The sequence below is a fragment of the Camelus dromedarius genome, chromosome 4 (genome assembly GCF_036321535.1).
Source record: "Camelus dromedarius isolate mCamDro1 chromosome 4, mCamDro1.pat, whole genome shotgun sequence".
Lineage (NCBI taxonomy): Eukaryota > Metazoa > Chordata > Mammalia > Artiodactyla > Camelidae > Camelus > Camelus dromedarius.
This window is the reverse complement of record NC_087439.1, coordinates 17,389,901-17,410,135: the sequence shown is the minus strand read 5'-3', so window position 1 is coordinate 17,410,135 and position 20,235 is coordinate 17,389,901. Positions and strand designations below refer to the sequence as shown.

Here is a 20,235-nt window from a genome sequence, read left to right as displayed (position 1 = left end):
ATTAAGCACATTCTCATTGTTGCATAGCCACCACCACCATCCATCCATCTCCTTTATTTTGAATTTTATGGTTGCCCTTCCATTTAAAAAAATCTGAGCAAGAAGCACTTATGTATATTACATATTCATTATATATGTGTGTATATGTATATATCCATAGGTATACATGCAGGTAATAGAGATATATAAACCCTTCTTCTCTTTAAAAATAATGTTCACTATTCTCCACCTAACAATATATCCTGGAGATTACCTCACAGGATTATATAGAAATACTCTTTATTTATTTTTACAGCCCATCTGGATCTATGACTACATACTCTTTCTTAGAGGACTATTTAGTACCAGGATGTCTGGTCCTACTGTGTCATAAACTCAAGGGATCTAAGCAAAACGGACTCATCGAACTATGACTTGGGTTCTGCGAGTGTATCTGTATTTTTCCCCCCAAGGATGTCATATTAGTTTAACTAGGAATACCAAACTCATGTTTCATTTATTTTTAGATATGGGAACAGACTGTTTACTTTGCTCAGTTATTCTTCAACAGAACCATTAATCTAAAGTCACAGCTGCTTCCTGTATAATAAGGTATAAGATCTTCCATGCTCAGGGATATTCTAGAGGTTTTCCAAGCGTCTCCTCATGAACTTCAAAACAGATTGGCTTTAATTTACAGTATCTCTCTCTCTCAGGAACGTAGGAAGGAGCACCAACCAAACAGAGCAGCAGCAGAACTCACCCGTTAGTTTCTCCAGTCCCAGAATTGACAAATACCAAAAATACACAATTGTCATGATGTTGTAACAGGAAGTGTTAGAAGGCTGTATTCAGGGGAAGTAAAGAGAATTAAATTTCCTGATGCCACTGAGAGAGATAGTCAGGTTGTTCAAAGGAAAATCTTACAGACAGATATCCTGCTTGGCTTCACCCAAGAAACATGTGTGCCAGGCCCTGCTAAGTAAGATTACTGTAATCAGGGAAAGGAAAGCCCAAAAATGTCTGTCCAAGAGACTGAGCAGGTTCACCCTGAGGGAGTATCATCTGAGGCATGCCATTTCTCTTAGCCTGGTTTCTGCGCAAAATCAAACTTTAAAGAAAACTGGCATCTAACTGAAGTGAATTCATCAGAAACTCACTTTCTTCCGCTTTCTCTTTTCAAGATTCTGCTTTTCTGCCAGGGACTTGATTGCTTGGATCCACGCATCAGCCATTCGCCGGATCCGGAGTCTCATCCACCGGAATTCTTCATGCTTTTTCATCATACTGTAGAGAATATTAAAATCCGTACGAATTTCTGCCTAGAAACAGACATGCAATAAAAAATGAATAGAAGAGAAGCCTCGAAAGCATAATGGTTTTCATGATGTGACAGTTGAAAGCTTGAAAGAGAGAGTCCATTAAAGACAGGACTTCAAACACCTTTGCTGAACAGCTTTGCTTAAAGGTCCCAGGATTGCAAATTGAAGCAAAGGCCCCTCACTGCTGATCTTCTATAAGGGACATCATTAAAAAATTAGAAGTTGAAAAAGGCAGCACAGACATTGCAAAGCCCTGAGCTATGTTAAAACGTCTGTTTTTCAGTGAATATGCTTGACGTACCTTGAAATTCTCTGCACCCGAATTTATCGGCCTCTAGGATCTACTGCAGGGTAGCAGACTCCTTGGGAAAACTGAAGTCAGTTCTTAACAGGCTACCTGCCATTGTACAGGTTGCCAAAAACCCTCATTCTGTCCACAAAGTCAAGTAGGGAAATAAACACTCACCCTCTAATTTTGTCCCAGTCCCAACAAACTAAAGTTGATTATTTGGCTAAGGAATTTAAAAGCCAAGAGTATCATTTTCCTACCATAGCTGAAAAGAATTTAAAATTCCTATCAGAATAACTTAAAAGCCAGGAAGAATATTCTTCTAAAATAGTGGGATACAACCAACAATTCAAATAGCAGAGAAAAATAAAAACACTAGTATTTTTTTTCATGTAACATCTAAAATAGGCTGCATCCATCTTTCAGCAGTCACCATAATTCATTCTCAACACTCATCTGACATCACCTTGATCCAACAATTTCCTAAGAATCCCATGAGCTAAGCAGGGCTCAGCAAATACTGGCTTTTGGGCCAAATCCTCCTCCCTGTCTGTTTTTGTGCATAAAGTTTTATCAGAACACAGCCACACCCACACCCACACCCACTCATTTACATATTGTCTGTCTGCCCTGTGCCACAAGGTCAGAACTGAGCAGTTGTAACGGAGACCTTATGGCCTGCAAAGATGAAAATATTCACCACCTGGTCTTTCACAGAAAAAATTTGCTGATGCCCAGGGTAAAGGATACAGACGAGTTTTGTTTTTTTTTTTAACATGCCACTTACCTATTTTCTGAATTTTTATTTTGAATAAGGCAATAATGATCCAGTTGAGTATAACTTTTCTCCTTTTTTAGCTCACTTTTTTTTTAATGCTGGCTTTTTATTTATTTAATTTTTGTTAACCATTTTTTAAATTGAAGTATAGTTAATTACAATGTTATGTTAGTTTCAGGTGTACAGCAAAGTGATTCATATATATAATCTTTTCCAGATTCTTTTCCATTATAGGTTATTACAAGATTTTGAATATAGTTCCCTGTGCTATACAGTAGGATCTTGTTGTTTATATATTTTATACAGAGTAGTGTGCATATATAACCCCAAACTCCTAATTTATCCCCCCGCCCAACCCTTTCCCTTTTGGTAACCATAAGTTTATTTTCCATGTCTGTTTTGTAAATAAGTTCACTTGTGTCACACTTTAGATTCTACATACAAGTGATACCGTGATATTTGTCTTTGACTTGACTCCACTTAGTATGAGAATCTCGAGGGCCATCCATTTTGCTGCAAGTGGCATTATTTCATTCTTTTTTGTGGCTGAGTTGAACTCCATTGTGTGTGTGTGTGTGTGTGTGTGTGTACACATAACACCCCCCATCTTCTTTATCCATTCATCTGTCGATGAACATTTAGGTTGTTTTCATGTCTTGGCTATTGTAAATAGTGCTGCTATGAACATTGGGGTGCATGTATCTTTTCAAATTAGAGTTTTTCTATAGATATATGTCCAGAATGGGACCATAGGATCATATGGTAATAACACCATTTTTTGTTTTTTAAGGAACCTCCATAGTGTTCTCCACAGTGGCTGCTCCAACTTACATTCCCACCAACAGTGTAGTGGTTCCTTTTTCTCCACACCCTCAAGACTTGAGCTTTTAATATGGCATCCAAAGTCTTTCACAGCCCCTTACCTGCCTTTCCAATCTCGTCTGTGTTCCAGCTCACTCAAACCCCTATGGCCTTGACCTACTGAACCATGCTCTACTCCGTGAAAACATCAACCTCCTGTACATGTATATTCTCCCTTCCCATCAGAGACATGTTTCTCTCCTTAACCTGGTATAAACTCATGCATCACTTTAAATTCATCTCCAACATCATCTTCTCTTTACATTCTCTCCTGACCCATGCAGCCTCAGGTCACCACTTCCTCACTGACTTCCATGGGTCTGTATTCAGTGTTTACACAGGTGTGGTTGAAATTTACAACCATCACCCTCATTATTACATCACTGGGTGCCTCCATGTCTAGCAACAGGTCTATTCGTATCAGTAGTCTATCACTTAGGAACCCTCAGGGAATTGCTCAATAAATACACATATGCTAACTGGTTGACAGATTTGGTCACCCTAATTTCCACAGGGCTGGAGACATAAGTTCTTCCGTCTACCACTATTTCAGATTACAGATGACATTTCTAGAAGATGCCACATTAATCTCTTGGCATCCGATCCAAATCACAAGCCTAGTAAGAGGTTTCCAAAATCACTTACCAATGAATTATGATCAGCTTCTTCGTAGGGATTTTTTGCTCTCCAAGGTAAATGAGGACACCAATTTTCAACCTGAAAAATATAAATCAGAGACACTAAGCATGCTGGTTCATCTGTAAATGAATTAATGTCTGTACAAAGCCCTGAGTGCAGTTCCTGGTACATAGGAGGTGGGTTAAGTGGGTTATTACCATTATTAGACTCCCACGCTTTTAGCTAACAATCCAGAGACAGGTCCCCTCTCAGATGAAGCAATAATCAGCCAAGGTCCCAAGGAGCATATGATTACACTTTATATCCGTCCTTCAAAGTACTTCACAGGGACTGATTCCTTAATCATTTAATCCTTGTACTTCTACACAGGAGGCGGGGGGTGGGGTGTCACGTCAGAAAGTTAAAAGACTTGAACATTGCCAATGGGAAACCGGAAATGGGAACGTGCCTCTATACTATTTAGCAAAAGGACAGGAACGATCCATTATCTGCTGTGGTGTGTCTTGAACGGACACAGCTCGTCCTCATCTGAGCCACAGAACGCCATCATTCATCTCTGAATTAGGAATGCAGCCAAGAGTTTAAGGCTAACTGGTCAAGGCTTCCCCCCATTTTCTGGCTGTTCACTTCACACTAACTCAAGGAACAAGGATAATAAAACCTATTGGAAAAGGAGAAGAGAGAGAGGGGGAAAAAAAAACCCTCAGTGATCTTGTAAGAGTCATTCTGGAAGACAGATTGTTCTGTCCCTGCACCAGAGTTTAGAGAGCTGAGGGAGGAGGGAAGAGAAAGGGAAAGTACCAGATTTTTATAGGAATGACTTCAACAAAGGTTACTGAAGACAATTAGGCAAATTTACACTTTCTAGTAGAGGAGGAATAAAAAAATGCACTGAGTGATATTGATACCTGGATGCTTTGTCAAAACGGGACATGTAATTCCAAGCTAGCATATCACCCATCTGCTAATACATGAGATTATTAAAGATGGCTAATCAACAGGCACTGAAAAGAATGTTTCTATAGCCAGGTGGACCTATAAAAATGAACACAGCAAGAGAGCAGGGTTGGGGGGCATCCTTGGTGGGGGTCACTGAGGAGGCAGGGAGGTGAGTGAGGTCAGACCTCCTGGGTCAACAATGCAGAATCAGACAAGCTGGTTGGCCTCCGGCTCTGGGTGAGTTTTCAAGGAAACAAAGCGGTTTCACTCACCTAGAAATAACTCTTAAAGCAAGGTGATTTTTACTGGGACTCAAAATAATTGGGCGATTTGCATAAAGCCCTCTTCCACTGCAAATGATCTGAAAGCAGATGCAAAGGGCAGCAAAGCCTGGGGGAGGGTGGAATCCCTAGACAGGAGAAGGGCAATATTCTCTCTTCTTCTTGGGGAGTAAAATTTACTGTAGTTGTGAATGGCTTCGGAGACTCAAAAGGACTCCTAAGAAAAGTGGCAACGGTTTTTGTTCATAAAAAAGGAAAATACTCACTTGCATGGGGTGTGCACGTCTAATTACTGAGCCTTTATACGGCATCAGCACTGAGAAAGACAGCATCACAAAGAAAAGGAGCGCTGCAACATGAGAAAAATAGGGAAGGACCAGCGGAAAAGAAGCCTCCAAGCAGACGAAGCCTTGGCTCGTCCCAGCAGCACTGCACACATCTGTGTCTTGTATTCCGAAACCAGACTGAATTATTTAATTTAAATCAAATTTTTGTAAATGGACTCAGTAAGACAGTGCTTTCAAGCCTATTTATAACACGAAGGCTTCAAATGGATTGCAGACCTGACTGCAAAACCTTCAACTGCACACAAAAAAACTATGAGCAAGCAGGGTACAAATCTGCAGTCAACTTCACACTAAATAATGACATGTACACGGCAGTCCGTCAGGATAAAAAAAAAATGTCCTCATGAATAGCACGATAGGGAAAGATGAAACACGACTATACATAAAGAAAATCAACCAAAAGGAGAGACATCAGTGAGATCAGATGTTGATAAAGGAGAGGACATTCCGTCCTCACTCCTCTGCCCTGAGAAGAGCCTTCTAGAATACACCCTGATGAAAATACAGTCCAAGGTGATCTTCTAAAATATGACTCCCCTACAGAATACTCAAGACTTTAATTCCTCTTTGAAACTGATCATTTATCTCAGCTCTCGTTACTCTAAATCACTGGATAATACTGCGCAAGACTTCAAGGGCATCCCTCCAAGTGTGGGATTCAAAATAGTCACTTGTAATGGAGGAAAAAGCAACCACGAACATCTTAACCCAGAGTGAGGACAGTGGGCTTTTACAGTTGTTGATTTGGTACACAGTTGGTTAACAAAATAATTAAATTATACATCAACCAACTGTTCCATGGGGAGAAGGGGGCGGAAAAAAGATGAAACAAACACTTTTCTTTCTGAAACCTCGGAAGATTACCAGCACTGGAGGAAAGCCATCGTGGCAATAACTCCCAGGACTGAAACAAACAGCCCTCAAATGAGCAACATTTTCCTAAATAAGAACATCGTTCATCATAACACTCGGGGAAAATCTTGCTCAGGGCTAATAATTCAACCTCCAAATCCCTAACTGTTTTGTGTGATCTGCCTAGGCTCCTTCGGTGTTTCCAACCCCCCAGGACAGCATCCTACTAAGACAGCTGGACCCCAGAGTGAGCCTACTGCCTCCCTGATCTGGAAGCTCTTCTGTTTCAAATCGTTCTGACCATCTCTGCCTCCTGGCTCTCAGGACCCCAATGCTCTCCATCTGCCTGTGGTCCTCTTCCTTCACAAATTACCTTGGCTATGCTTTTCCAACCTTGGTGCTCGCCCTGGGACAGGATCTGTGGCCCAGGACCCCGCCCCTGCACTCCCCCGCCCTATCCCTGCCTGACTCCCCCAAGCTAGCAAGTCCTCCATCAAGCCCTCGGCCAGGGAGGGGACCAGACAGCCTTAAAACAGTCCACAAATCACCAAGTCTGTGAGTCGAAAACCACCTGAGTTCACGGCAACACGCACACAACAATCGATAGAACAGAACCATTACTCTAATAACCTTCAATTTGAAGGCAGAACTTCTTCCACAGGAACTAATCTTTTTAGTGCACTAGCCTCAGGCCACAAAATGAAGAGGCAGCAAAAACAGAAAAGACCAGCCAGGCTAGACCTTTGGGACATTAACGCGTATTCTGCAGGGAGGGCACGCTGAATCACTTTTCTTGAGCGAGGAGCTCTAAAATTAACCAGTTTGATTTTTGACGTTCCTCCTCCCAGTGATGTAAACTTCCTTGATCTCAGATGGTCTTGCAGCTTCATTGTGTATAACGTGAATCACAGGAACGTTCCTCAACAGACCTTGGGAAGGTCACGTTTATGTTCAAGTTCCAGAGGAAGGACAATTCATTATCTTTAAGAAAAAAGAAACTGCCAGTAGAGATGCATACAGCTCGAGCTGGAATTTAAAGGGGGAGAAGAAGTAATAAAGTCACAGCAAAAACGAGCAGGCAGTTTAGCGTATACGTGCATGTCCTTAAGGGACAACCGGCCTAGGCCTCTGCTGTGATGTTCTGTTCCTTTGAAAGAATAATGATCAGGCTCTGTTACGGCCACTTCTCTCATGATTAACGTGAAGCGTTTTGCTCTAACGGATCACCAACATAGAGAATTTCATGCTGTATCTTTCAGAGAGTAAGTGTAACCAAAACTCAATGAGCAAAAAAATGTGTAAGAAAAGTCTGAGATTATCTCTGGATGTTGGTGTTACAAGTGCTTTGTATTTTCTTCTTTATGCAAATCTGCATATTACAAGTATTTTTTACAATGGATATTTATTAATAGAATACTTTTTAAAGAAGTTATAGAAGCATACAATCATTTACTAAAGGTTTACAGTCAGGCTGTCCAGGAGGGGAAAAAACCAAATGAACTCGATTGCAGCCCACCATTTAAACCCCTGAAGTGTCCTATGACGTGGGTATCATCACCAGGTTACACACGAGGAAAGCAAAGCTTAAAAGGGCTGAGAACTTGCCTAGGTTCACTCACTAGTGAGCGGCAGGGCTGGGGGACGACTGAGATCTGTTGGTCCCCAGATCAGGACACGTAAGAACTACCTTAAAGGTCAGTCTCAGCCAAAGACAAGGACAAGAGAGCTGCTGAATCTGGGATTCGCCAAAATAAATTCTATGCCCAACCTTATAAACATCGTTCAAGTTTTCTCACTGATGAAATGAAGATGCTGGCATGTGCTACCTCTTAATAATTCTATTAGCTATAAGATCTGAAAAAGAGAGTTCTACATCATCCTGTCAGGCTAGCTGCGCTTGTATCAAAAGGATACAATTGGCTACACATCTATTCATGTGATACACTGATTATACACACACACACATATATACACACACACTGAGGGTATAGCAAATATAGTCACTCATTAAGGGAGATGCTTAAAAAAGAATCCTTAATCCTTACTCCACTCCCCCCCCCCACTCCCCTTTCTAAAGTTTTAAAAAGGAAATGCAAATGGTCACAGATGTCTACACCTGTGGGTGGTTCAACTCTCTGGACTGGTCCACTGCATCAGACACCTGAGTGGATTAATATTTTGGTCTAACGACTTGTTAGGAATGGTTGTCACTGGGTGGGGAGTGGGTGGCAGACAAAGAATTAAAGTGACAATACGCCAAGAAAAAGGGCTTCACACTCATCATGTCCGTCGGTCTCCATGTAGTCCTCTGGGAAGGGCCACGCCTGCATCCACACCGAGGACACAAGAGCCAGTCACCTGCGCTATAAAGGTTGTCACAGTCTAGTGACCAGGGATAGAGCTCCTCCCTTGCGGTACAGTACAATTTTGCCGGAAGCGTGGATCCAGGCAAATAATGTTGAATGAAAATGAGAATAAAAGATGGGCAAGAAAGCTGTGCCTTCTGCTATAACTGGCTCATTCCATTCTAATAGTCTCAGCGGATCCCTTACATTTCCTTATAGATACAATATTAACTGCATTATATTAAAATTGTTCATAAGTGCTCTCAACGCCCTTGCTTCACGTCTCAAACTTAATGTTCTTGGCAGATTTTAATGTTGCAAATTTTACAACGTTGTCTTCAAGCTTAGAAAGGTGATAGGTGGGGAAGTTACCCCCCTAGAACAAAGAGACAAAAAAGCTATGGTCTATTTTTCAAATTATGCTTCGATAAAAAAAAAAAAAAAAGCTTTAAACAGTCATTCATTCAATAAATGTGTGCCAGGCACTATGATTTCTGTGAACAAAACAGACAAAAATTGCTCTGGAGATTACTTTCCAAATACTTGTTCTTAATATGGGATGCTGATGGTCACCCCAGGACCTTCCCACTGATTGTTTCCCCTGCCTGCTAACTACCTCTGCCAGACATCTGTGCCTCTCTCTCACCTCCTTCAAACTGGTGCTCACACATCCTCCTCTCATCTTCCCAGTAGGGCATTTTTCTGAACACACTATCTAAAACCGACAGAATCACCCTTCATGAGCATTCATGAGCCCCCTCTCCAGTTTTATTTTTCTCCATGGCTCTTATTGTAATCTAAAAGATACATACTTTACTATTTGTTGTCCATCTCCTCCTACAAAACACCATCTCGATAAGAACTGTTTGTCTTTTTGTTCACTGTTATATCCCCAGTACCCAGAAAAACCCAAGAGAAATGAATGTCCTTGGTACCCAGACTGTGGTCTCTAAGTGTTATTTCCCACTAAGAGGAACCAGGGGTCCTTAGAGAAACAGCTGATGCCAGGTCTAGGGCAGAAATTTTACAAAATGAACCTGGAAGATCTTGTCATACTGGATAACTAAAAACTATTAAAAGTTACCAGGATCATGTCCAAAGGACTCAGAAGACAGTATGAACTGGCTCCCACTGGTGAAAGAAGGGGTAATTTGAGAACCAGTAAGAAAATAATTGGAATGGATCAAACATATCACATACGTTTCAATCAATGACTTCATAATCAGGATAAAAACCAAGAAGTATTCAAACAAGCAAGCAAGCAAACAATTGGTCACCAGTGGAAGATGCTAGGAATCCAGACAGATCAAGGTTTCCCACATGAACTGTCCCTCAGGGTAACCAAATACCAGATGAAGACTCTTTTCTCTTTACAGAAGTATTCCTGATATATTAAGAAGGCATCTCCAGAGACTTAAGAGACACTACAATTGTAATTTATAGTCCTTCCTTGAAACTCCGTGCAAATGAATAAATTTTAATTTATAATATGGCCTACAAAATATGAACACTAACCTATTTGATGAGATTGAGGAATTATGTAATTTAAAAAAATAGAAGTATAGTTGATTTATAATGTGGTATTAGTTTCAGGTATACAGCAAATTGATTCAGTTATACATATATGTGTGTATGTGTGTGTGTGTGTGTGTGTGTGTGTGTGTGTGTGTGTGTGTGTGTGTGTGTGTGTGTGTGTGTGTATGAATTGCTTTCAGATTCTTTGCCGTTACAGGTTATTATAAGATACTGAATATAGTTCCCTATACTATACAGGAGGACCTTGTTGTTTATTTTTTATATATAGTGATGTGTATCTGTTGGTCCCAAACTCCTAGTTTATCCCTTCCCTCTACCCTTTCCCCCCTCGTAACCTTACGTTTGTTTTCTATGCCTGTGAGTCTGTTTCTGTTTTGTAAATAAGTTAATTTGTATCATATTTTAGATTCCACATTCTAAGTGATATCATATGATATTTATCTTTGTCTGACATACTTCACTTAGTATGACAATCTCTAGGGCCTTCCATGTTCCTGCAAATGCCATTATTTTATCCTTTTTTATGGCTGAGTAATATTCCTCTGTGTGTGTGTGTGTGTGTGTGTGTGTGTGTGTGCGTGTGTGTGTGTGTGTACATATACACACATCTTCTTTATCCAGTCATCTGTCAGTGGACACAAGTTGCTTCCAGGTCTTGGCTATTGTAAATAGTGCTATGAACAATAGAATACATGTATCTTTTCAAATTACAGTTTTCATCTTTTCTAGATATATGCTCAAGAGTGGGATTACTGGATGCCGTGGTAACTCTATTTTTATTTTTTTAAGGAACTTCCATACTGTTCTCAGGAATTACGTATTTTTAAAAATATGAAGTGGTATTAGTAGTTATATGTTTTAAAAGAGACTCTTTTAAAGATATGTATCGAAACATTCAGAGATGACACGATCCTTGGGATTTGCTTGAAAATAAGGGACTGGGAAAGGTGTCGATAAAATTAGATCAGTCATGAATTGACAACTGTTGAATCTGAGTCATGGGCACATGGGGGTGCAGTACCCTTTTCTCTTTTATGTATGTTTGAAATGATCCATATTAAGATATTTTAATACAATAGAAATTCTCAGAGACTGCATTGAAAAGTTTGTTTTAAAAAACCCATTGCGAGTTAGAAATTTGCAGATACTAATATATATAAAATAGATAAACAACAAGTTCATACTGTATAACACAGGGAACTCGATTCAATATCTTGTACTAACTTACGTTGAAAAAGAATATGAAAGTGAATTTATGTATATTCATGTATGAAGCATTATGCTGTGCACCAGCAATTGACACAACATTGTAAACTGACTATACTTCAAAAATATATATATATATATATATAAAAAACCCAAATTGGAGAGCACTGTACCAAAGCTGCAGTCTGCGACATGTATTCCAAGGAGCAAAGAGGTGTTGGTTTGGAGTTTGCCAAGTCTTGCCATTTACTCTTCTAATTTTTGTAAGGTGGAGGCCAGAGTAAGAAATCTCAATGTAAATGTTGCAACAAGTGAAATGTACAAATAGGGAGATGAACTTGGGAGACCGAAGAGGCTGAGGGAAATTGAGTGATCAGTTAGGCTGATGACAAATATTGTTCTGTAAACTCAAGGCCATTGAAAAATTCCTTTTTCTAAAGATGTCTTAGAATTCATGTCCTAAGAGCCCTGAAAACACAGAGAAGAAAAAGAGAAACGTAAAGGCTGAACTCAAAAAGTGAAAAGAATATGATCATAAATCTCTGTCACCTCCTTTACTACCGAGAAATATTATCTCACAGGAGAGTTTCCTGTTTGAAATGGCTAAACATTTTTAAAAGGTGTGTGTTCGTGTTCTCAGGCAAGAGCCTAGTGATATTTTTAAAGTACTCCCTGACCCATCCCGAAATGTTAGTTGTTTTCTCATTCAGGTTTTCTCCGGCAACCTAAACAGTCCATTTCTCACTGCTGCCCATTTTGACAAATTAGTCTGTGCAACACCATTTCCAAGATATCTTTAGCAGCCAACACAGCCCATAAATCCAAATCATTGTACTGGTTATTAGGATTTCATTTCATGCTCACATGCACATTTAAGACTTCAACCTTTGCTGTTGGGCATTAATCTTGGCATTAATCAAGGGATTAAGTACGCTGAATTTAAACTCAAGGTTAATAGCACGTTCAGCCAATATTAGCTTTACATATTGCCAAGGGAGAACAGAGAGAGGCAAAGACCTTTATGATTGTAGTTCGTGAAGTATAAGAAACAGATTGATAAGTAGGGCATGAAATTGCTTCTTTTGTTCCTTTATCAGGGAGTCTCTCACGCAGCGTGCACACACAGACACACACACACTCACTCACCCAGTACAAATTGGCATTTGAAGCAACAGCATGTATGTATCCTAATATCGAGCGATCAATCACGGAGCAATTTGATTATTTCAGAGCAACTATACTAGCGAGGGCAATGAAAGTTTTTTTTAAAAAAAACCAGTACAAACAAAGGAAGAAGTCTGGCAAGGTATGATGGCTGCTAGTTGCTAGAATAACTGTGTAAACAGAAAAAAACACGTGGGCATCAAATATATCAGCCCACTATCAATATATCAGTGGGGTAAAGAAGTTTAGTCTCAGTGTTGTAACAGCTGACAGCAGGAAAAGGCTCTGCCAGGGCTGAGTTACTAATACTGGAACCAATGACATTCAGAGGAATTACTTGATCAGGTCTCTTCTCTGTAAGGGGAGTAGTTACGTGGCTCACAAAAACAGATACAGAAAATGAACCGCCCGCTGGTCTGGAAAAGCAAGGCTGCTTAACGAATCATTCATTCACTCCCACCACTTGGAATGGCTGAGCACCTAGTTTTCATGAGCTCTATCTTCAGGAGAATTGGAACTGCTTCTTTTTTGGGGGAGGGGGGCAGTCAAGTATCAAAATTATGAGTTTTCGAAAACGAGCAAGGAAGACTGATGAATGAAAACCAGGTAAATTAGAGCCGTATTTTCAACACAAGTGGATCGGGGCATAGAACAGAATGCAAAAGCAATGGCGACAAATGACTTCACCTGGTTTCACCTTTCCTCCGATGTTAGAAGGTAGCAAGAATGGGGAGCACAGGAGCACGAAGCAACTTCACCTCTCGGAGCTGCTAGGACTGGGCTCTCTGTTACTCAGAGCTGGGGAGAGGTTTTCACGACAGGGTCTATAAGGTGTCTGGTATACCGTGGGGCTCAGCCATGTTTCATTCCTCTCTCACAGTCCACCACCCAACAAGAGCAATGCCTACACTTTTAGCACCGCACCCAGTTCCTAGTACCATGTCAAACCCAGAACAAGCATCCGTGGGGATAATGGAAGGGGAAACATTGATGGTTTTACTGTGAAGGAAAAGCTGGGCTGGTCTAACAAGATAACTCACAAATCTAAGTATTGGAATACTAATCTGAGTTCTGCTAGACTAACGTGTAAATCTAGGTTAATTAGTGTTGGTTTGCTGTTCATGTTTTTTGCTAGCCAGCTGGGTTTTCAAAGATACATATCTGGCTTTGGAATGTTGGTTTGCTGCCTCCCTGCCTCCATCTTTGTGACGATAATGCTGCTAAAGCTGTTCCATGCCTATTGGCCGAATACACCAAACTTGTACTTTACCCTATAAAACCTCATGCACACGTCTTGGAGGTGCTCAGAGCTTCGGAGCAGAAGCCCCTCTGAGCCCGCCGGCGTAATACATCTGAGTACTCCAACCCTCCGAGTGGTGCTTGTTTCTTGACTGGCCTGTCGTTTCCGTAACATTACCTCCTGGGATTTACCATAAAAGGTTGGTATAAGACAGGAAGGAAGGGGACAGGGACAGCCATTCAAGGAATGCCACCGCAATTAACACCAGAATGGCAGAAGATTCAACTCCCAGTAGGCCTTGAGGCTTAAGATGGCAGAAGATCTGACTTCTAGTAGAACTTGAGCTTCATTATACACCCATTGTAATATATTAGCATGGTGAATAACATGTCCACAGGTGCCAAGGCTAATCATAAAAGGTCAAAGAGTAGGCAATGGCCAACTTCCCGGGAATCCCAGCCCCTTCCCCAGGGTAGTTAAAATGGTCCTCCCACTTGTTAGCATATGAAGCTACCGAGCCCATAAAAACTGGCAACACCGTGCCTCGGGGCCGCCCTTTTTGCTCCTTCCTCTTTGGAGACAGACCACACACTGTCTATGGAGTGTGTGTCTACTTTTACTCTAACCTGAACACCCACCCCCCACACCTTGTGGCTTTTCTCTTGCCTTCTGAAACAGCCCACACTCTATGCAGTAGGTATCTCTCTAAATAAATCTATCCTTACTCAACTGTGGCTTGCTCTTGAATTCTTTCCTGCGCGAAGCCAAGGACCCACACTTGGCAGGGCGCATCCCAGGGGCTCAACCGCGACCTGGGACACAGCCCTCCTCACGTCCCACACCCATTTGCCCTGCATCAGGCAGACTATAAATTGGTGAGGGTAAAAGCAGAAGTTTATAATCCCATAATTCAGTAGACTTGGCACTCTGAGAAAACTAGGGGAAAGAAGAATGCAGGAAGAGGGTCATCTCCTAAGACTGGTCTGAACTTCTGTGCCAAGATTCAACCAGTAACTGACTACGTGGGAGACATTTTACTTCATGTCCTTTTTTTCTAGTATCTGTCAAAGCGCTGAAGTTAAACAGAGGTGGAAACAAGAACTGGCTCGTCAATAAAGATTAATAAAAGAATAAAAGTCACCGGCATAGCCACTGATCAAGTCAACAAATCAAATGATGTCTCTCTTGATCACCTTCCCAATTGCAAGAGTAACCTGGCGTATGACACAGGTTAAATGAAGTAGCAAAAGAAGGAAAAATCTTCAGGAAAGCAAGAGGAACAACAACAACAACAACAAAGACAAAGACAAAACAGAGTGCCACAAAGCCATGGATGCTGTCCAGGATTTAAAGAGCATTAGGACAGAATTCATCGGCTTTAGAAAACATCTGTAATAGCTCCACATGAGCAACCGCGGAGGTGTGCTGCCACTTCAGACGTCTAGGCCACGGTTTAAGCGTGAACATGTGTCACATCCCAGAGAAAGCAAGGCAAGGAGAAGAGCTGAATCTCTACATTACCAGAAGCCAAGGGATCTAAAGTTAAATTAGACTGGAGAAAGAGAACCAGAAATTGATTCCAATTCTAGAAGAGAATCAATGTCTCACATAAAATGTCCTAGGCTAAGTGACAGCCCACAACTGGACTCAAACAATGCCAACATCCACAACCTATCACGAAAGTGTCCATTATGTTGACTGAGTACCATTTATTTGCCAGGCTCTGCTCTAAGCATGTTTCCATACATGCTCAGGAATCCTCATGGTAGGATCCGTTAAAAACAAACAAAATTAAAACTATTCTTTTATCAAGGGGGAAGAACCTGAGGCACAAAGCGGGTAGCTTTTCCAAAAGCACAGAGTTTGGAAAGCATTCAAACAAGCTGAAGTCAGGTACCAGCTCTAAGGCAGTGCCTCCTGTTGAAGCAGCCATATTGGTTGTGTCCCTCACCTATTAAGATGTTTTGATAAGATGGACACTTTTTTTTTTATCGCCAGCCAGAGTTTCATGGTTATTTTCAGATTAAAAGTTTCAAAAAGAATTCCTAGTTTTTCCCCAGGGCCCCTTCCTGGCTCAATTACTTGTATGCATTCTTTTTCCACCATTAGAATAATGAAGGCATAGCATGGGGCCAAGAAAACAGTTCTCAGTAATTGCCGACAATCAATGAATATAATAGGTGTTCAATAAGTGCTCACTGAACTGAATTCAGTGGAACAAAAAGAAAAGTCTCATCATTTGCATAAAAAGAGCAGAGACGTAGGCTAATAAAACACCACTCCATATCCCAAAGGGAGGAAAAATAGTTAAAGGTTCTGAAATCCACCCCCCGGGCTCCAATATTAAGTAGATACGATCCATCATACTGTGTACAGCCCAGTCTGTATCACTCCTCTCAGTTTATCTCCACCAGCATCTCACTTTTCTCTCTTTTTGGCTACATCCTTCCTTCACTGCCAGTGGGGGTAGGATGGCCATTTCAAAGGAAGGGAGCCAGGTCATACATAACTGCTGCCCCGTTCCATCGGGACCATTCTCCCATCCTTCCCAGCTCTGGATCAGGAGATTGAAGATACCGGCTGGAGGGGAAACATGAAATCCTCTTCCTCTACCTTGACCTCGGCCGTCCTCCTCAAGATGCAAACTCCCAGGAAGGCGTGAAATTAGCTCAGCTTGTCAATCAGGGAGCCCGGCTGGACTCTGGCTAAATTCTATCAAATGGAAATGGGAAGAAAACTTTGGAAAATTGTACTAAATGAGGAACTTTTCTCTTACGGCAGGAAAGGTGCCTCTAGTGACTTCTCACTGGAGTGAAGGTTCCCCCATAGCCCCAGGCCTCACTCCTCTGGAGAAGAAAATGAGAAGGCAGGGCCCCGGGCCATCCAAGCTAGAAGCACACTCAAGGAAATGCTACAAAATCCATTTGCCAGCAGCCTGCTAATCACACACCCAACTCCCAGGGCTTTTAATTTCCAAGAGGTATTTTAACTCTCATTAATTCTGCAGGTTCCCTTGATGGCCCTGGGGTGGCGGCCATGGAGCAAATTTGTCAAAAAAAAAAAAAAAAGAAGAAGCCTGACTGGATCTTGCAGAGGGACGAGAAGTAAGGGTGAAGAAGAGGGACAAACCCACAGATTCCGGGGCCATGTGCCCTAAAGTCATATAGGTTTGGCCTCCATTCCCCTAAAGCTGTCCCTGTCACATTATACCAGAGAGGAGAGGTCCCTGAATCCTACAAGGAAAGAAACATTTCCTTGAGCTTCCAGACGGAGGCATTCTCCTTTCCACACGGCATCACCAGAGAGCACTTACTAACTACTGGTCAAACAGCAACAGCACAAAAAAGCAGGGGAGCGAATATAAAAGAAACATCGGCCAAGAGCCTGCCAAGTGCACATCCTCAGAAATTAGTCAGCATCTGTTTCATAAGCCCCTAGGACTGTCCCTGTCCATGAGGGATGGAGGAGGAAGCCAGTGTGGTTTCATTCCCTACTCAGTTCCTGCCCTGTAGTTTCCAGTTGTCCCTGGAAAGTCTTCACCCCACCCCACCACCTTGACTTTCCAAAAGGTGAAATGAAAATTACTAAAGCATGTCACAAATTCCTTGTGGTCTGTAAAATGCCCTGCAACTTAAAAAACAAACAAACAAACTTCTAGTTAAATTAAAGGGTACAAATGAAAATTAAGCTCAGATTATAAAAGGGGGGGTGCGAATAACTCACACTGTAAATAAATAATTCAGCCAATAAATACGTGAAAATATGCTCAATATCACTAATCATTAAGGAAATGCAAACCACAACCAGAGTGAAATACCACCTCACACCCACTGGAATGGCCTTTTAGAAAAAAAAAAAACAAAAAAACAAAATCAGACAATAACAAGTGTTGGTGAGGATGTGGACAAAGTTGGAACCCTTGCACACTGTTGATAGGAATGTAAAACGGTGCAGCTGCTGGAGCAAAACAGCTTGGCGGTTCCTCAAAAAAATTAAAAATAGAATTGCTGTAGGATCCAGCAACTCTCCTTCTAGATCTATACCTCAAAGAATGGAGAGTAAGATCTCAAAGAGTTACATGTACACCCATGTGCATAGTAGCATCATTCACAATAGCTAAAAGGTGGAAGCAACCCCAGTGTCTACAGACGGATGAATGGCAATAAAATGCAGTCTATCTATACAACAGAATATTACTCTGCCTTAAAAAGGCTATTCCGACATATGCTACAACATGGATGAACCATGAGTACATCATGCTAAATGAAATCAGCTGATCACAAAAAGACAAATACGGTATGATTTCACTTACAGGCATACCTAGACTAGTCAGAATCACGGAGACAGAAAGGATGGTGGTTGCCGGGGCTGAGAGAAGTGAAGAACGTGGAGTTATTGTTTAATGGGAACAGAGTTTCAGGTTGGCAAGACGCGGAGTTCTGGAGACAGATGGACAGTGGTGATGGCGTGGTGGGAGTGCACCTAATGTCACTGAACTTGACACTCGAATGGTTAAGTTGGCAAATCTGGTAATGTGTATTTGACTACATTTTTTAAAAAATTGGGAAAAAAATTAAATAGTTAACTCAGACTTTTTCCCTCCAGGGGGAAAAAAAAAGCCATCCTACATAGAGGTTTAGGAGAGCAATGAAGAAGGAAATCATAGGTCCTTCATGTAGAGACAAGACTTTTTTTTTATTTTGATACATTATTGCGGTTTCTTTTCAGAGACATCAATTGTACTGATTCAACTGATTAAATTCAACACAACTTCAAATTACATGGAGTCACTCTAGACAGTAGCATAGCAAGAACTGTCAGAGAAAATCCAACTCTTTAGCTCTTTCAAACTTTTGCTTTTTTTTTTAAGTCCTAGAAGAACTGTTCAAATTAAATAGTATGTGAAACTTCACTATTGAAACATTTTTTAAAAAGCTGTTTTTCTGTGTGCTGCTGCTGCAAGCCTCGGCTGTCTGTGGCCGGGAACCTGCTGGGGGTCTGGGGGTGCTCGCCTGCAGCAGGACTGGGTCCACTGGTCTGGCTCTGGGAGGCAGCAGAGCCCCTCTGCCATGAGGTTGCCTAAATTCACATCTGGCTCTACCCCTTAGCTGTGGGAACTTGCCCAAGTTACCTCCCCTCTCTGTGCCCTCTTTAGGGAAAACAAAATTAATTCTGAGGGCTACGTGAGACCGTTCACAGATAATACACATTTCCAAGCTTTTCAAATTCCAGGTTCAGCAACAGAGCAGACCAACCACACACATCTGTCCCACCCCCCATCCCCTGAAGCCACCAGCAGCTGCTCACCTCACTGAGGTAAATAAAAAAAGAGCAGGTGGACCCATCCACTCCGTAGTCTGCGTAGCAGGGATCCGAGCGCCACATGTCTTTCATCCACTGAAACAAGCAGAGGAGAGAGTGAGAGCACGCATGCGCGCCGGGCTCCGTGGCCCTGTGCAGCTGCTGACAGAGGAGGCCAGGGCAGCCACGGAGGGGTGAAGGCTCAAGCTGTGGTCTAACACTCAGAGCCCAGAGCTGGAGGCAGGAGACAGACACTGGATGATCCTGGCTCGAGCGGGGCCTCAGCAGAGGCAACGGGAAGAGCATTTCATCAAGAGCACGCGCCCAATGGGACCCTGGCACCACATCCCCTCCCCGGAGAACTCCAGCTGCGCCAGTCCCAGCACGGGGCCGGGAAGGCAGTGCAGGACGAGGGCAGGAGTGCAGCGTGTGTCTGAGTGTCACGTGGAGGCCGTGTGAATGCCTCAGAAGTTTGGTCTCACCATCCAAAGTGACACTTTTCTCTGAACACTGCTGAGCAGGGAAATGGTCTCCCCAAGGGCAGACCATATAAATAGGATTTAAAAAATGGTAAGGGTCAAAGAGTGGCCAAGAGTGTCTGGGCACCCAACCGCACATGCAAATGTGACATTTAAATCACAGTCTGCAGACCTTAGAGCTGAGGCCTGGGGGAGAGGAGTCAGATACTAAATGAAGGCAGCCCTGTGTCTTGGACCCTCGAAGGATTACCTGCTGGAGGATAGCAAAGAGAGGGGAGGGCGGCTTCAAAGACAGAGCAGATGCCTGAAAGGGCCCAGGTTCTTTTTGTCTGACCAGTTAGACACTGTGGCCTAACCCCATGCAGCTGGCAAAAGCAGGAAAGGGTTGTCATGGCCACAGCCCCAAACTGGCAGGATTGAGGTGCCCTTTAAATGACTCCCTTAAAGGGCTTGCTGGCCCATCTGTGTTGCTGGGGAGGATGAGAGGGGAGGGGCAGGAGGGGACTGCTAGTGCAAATAAGGATGATGGAAATGAACAGATGGCACTTCTGCCTTACCTTGATTTTCCCCTCGCAGTGGGGGTAGCCATCCATAGGAGGCAATACGCATTTTTCTTGAGCTCCATTAATGATATCTGAAAAGGAGGGAAAAGAACAAAGGATACCATGAAGTTTACT

At 42.2% G+C, this 20,235-nt stretch overlaps 1 protein-coding gene across 2 annotated transcripts in view; it reads right to left on the bottom strand.

The window, feature by feature from the left end:
- MGAT5 (alpha-1,6-mannosylglycoprotein 6-beta-N-acetylglucosaminyltransferase) overlaps positions 1–20,235 on the bottom strand; it is a 338,394-nt gene that overhangs the window by 126,884 nt on the left and 191,275 nt on the right. For both annotated transcript variants that reach the window (XM_064484718.1, XM_031451304.2), the window contains exons 4-7: positions 20,116–20,192; positions 19,086–19,175; positions 3,875–3,946; positions 1,140–1,301 (exon numbers count right to left, since the gene is read on the bottom strand). In XM_064484718.1, the coding sequence (XP_064340788.1) occupies positions 1,140–1,301; positions 3,875–3,946; positions 19,086–19,175; positions 20,116–20,192 (401 nt within the window). The remainder of the gene's footprint in view (positions 1–1,139; positions 1,302–3,874; positions 3,947–19,085; positions 19,176–20,115; positions 20,193–20,235) is intronic.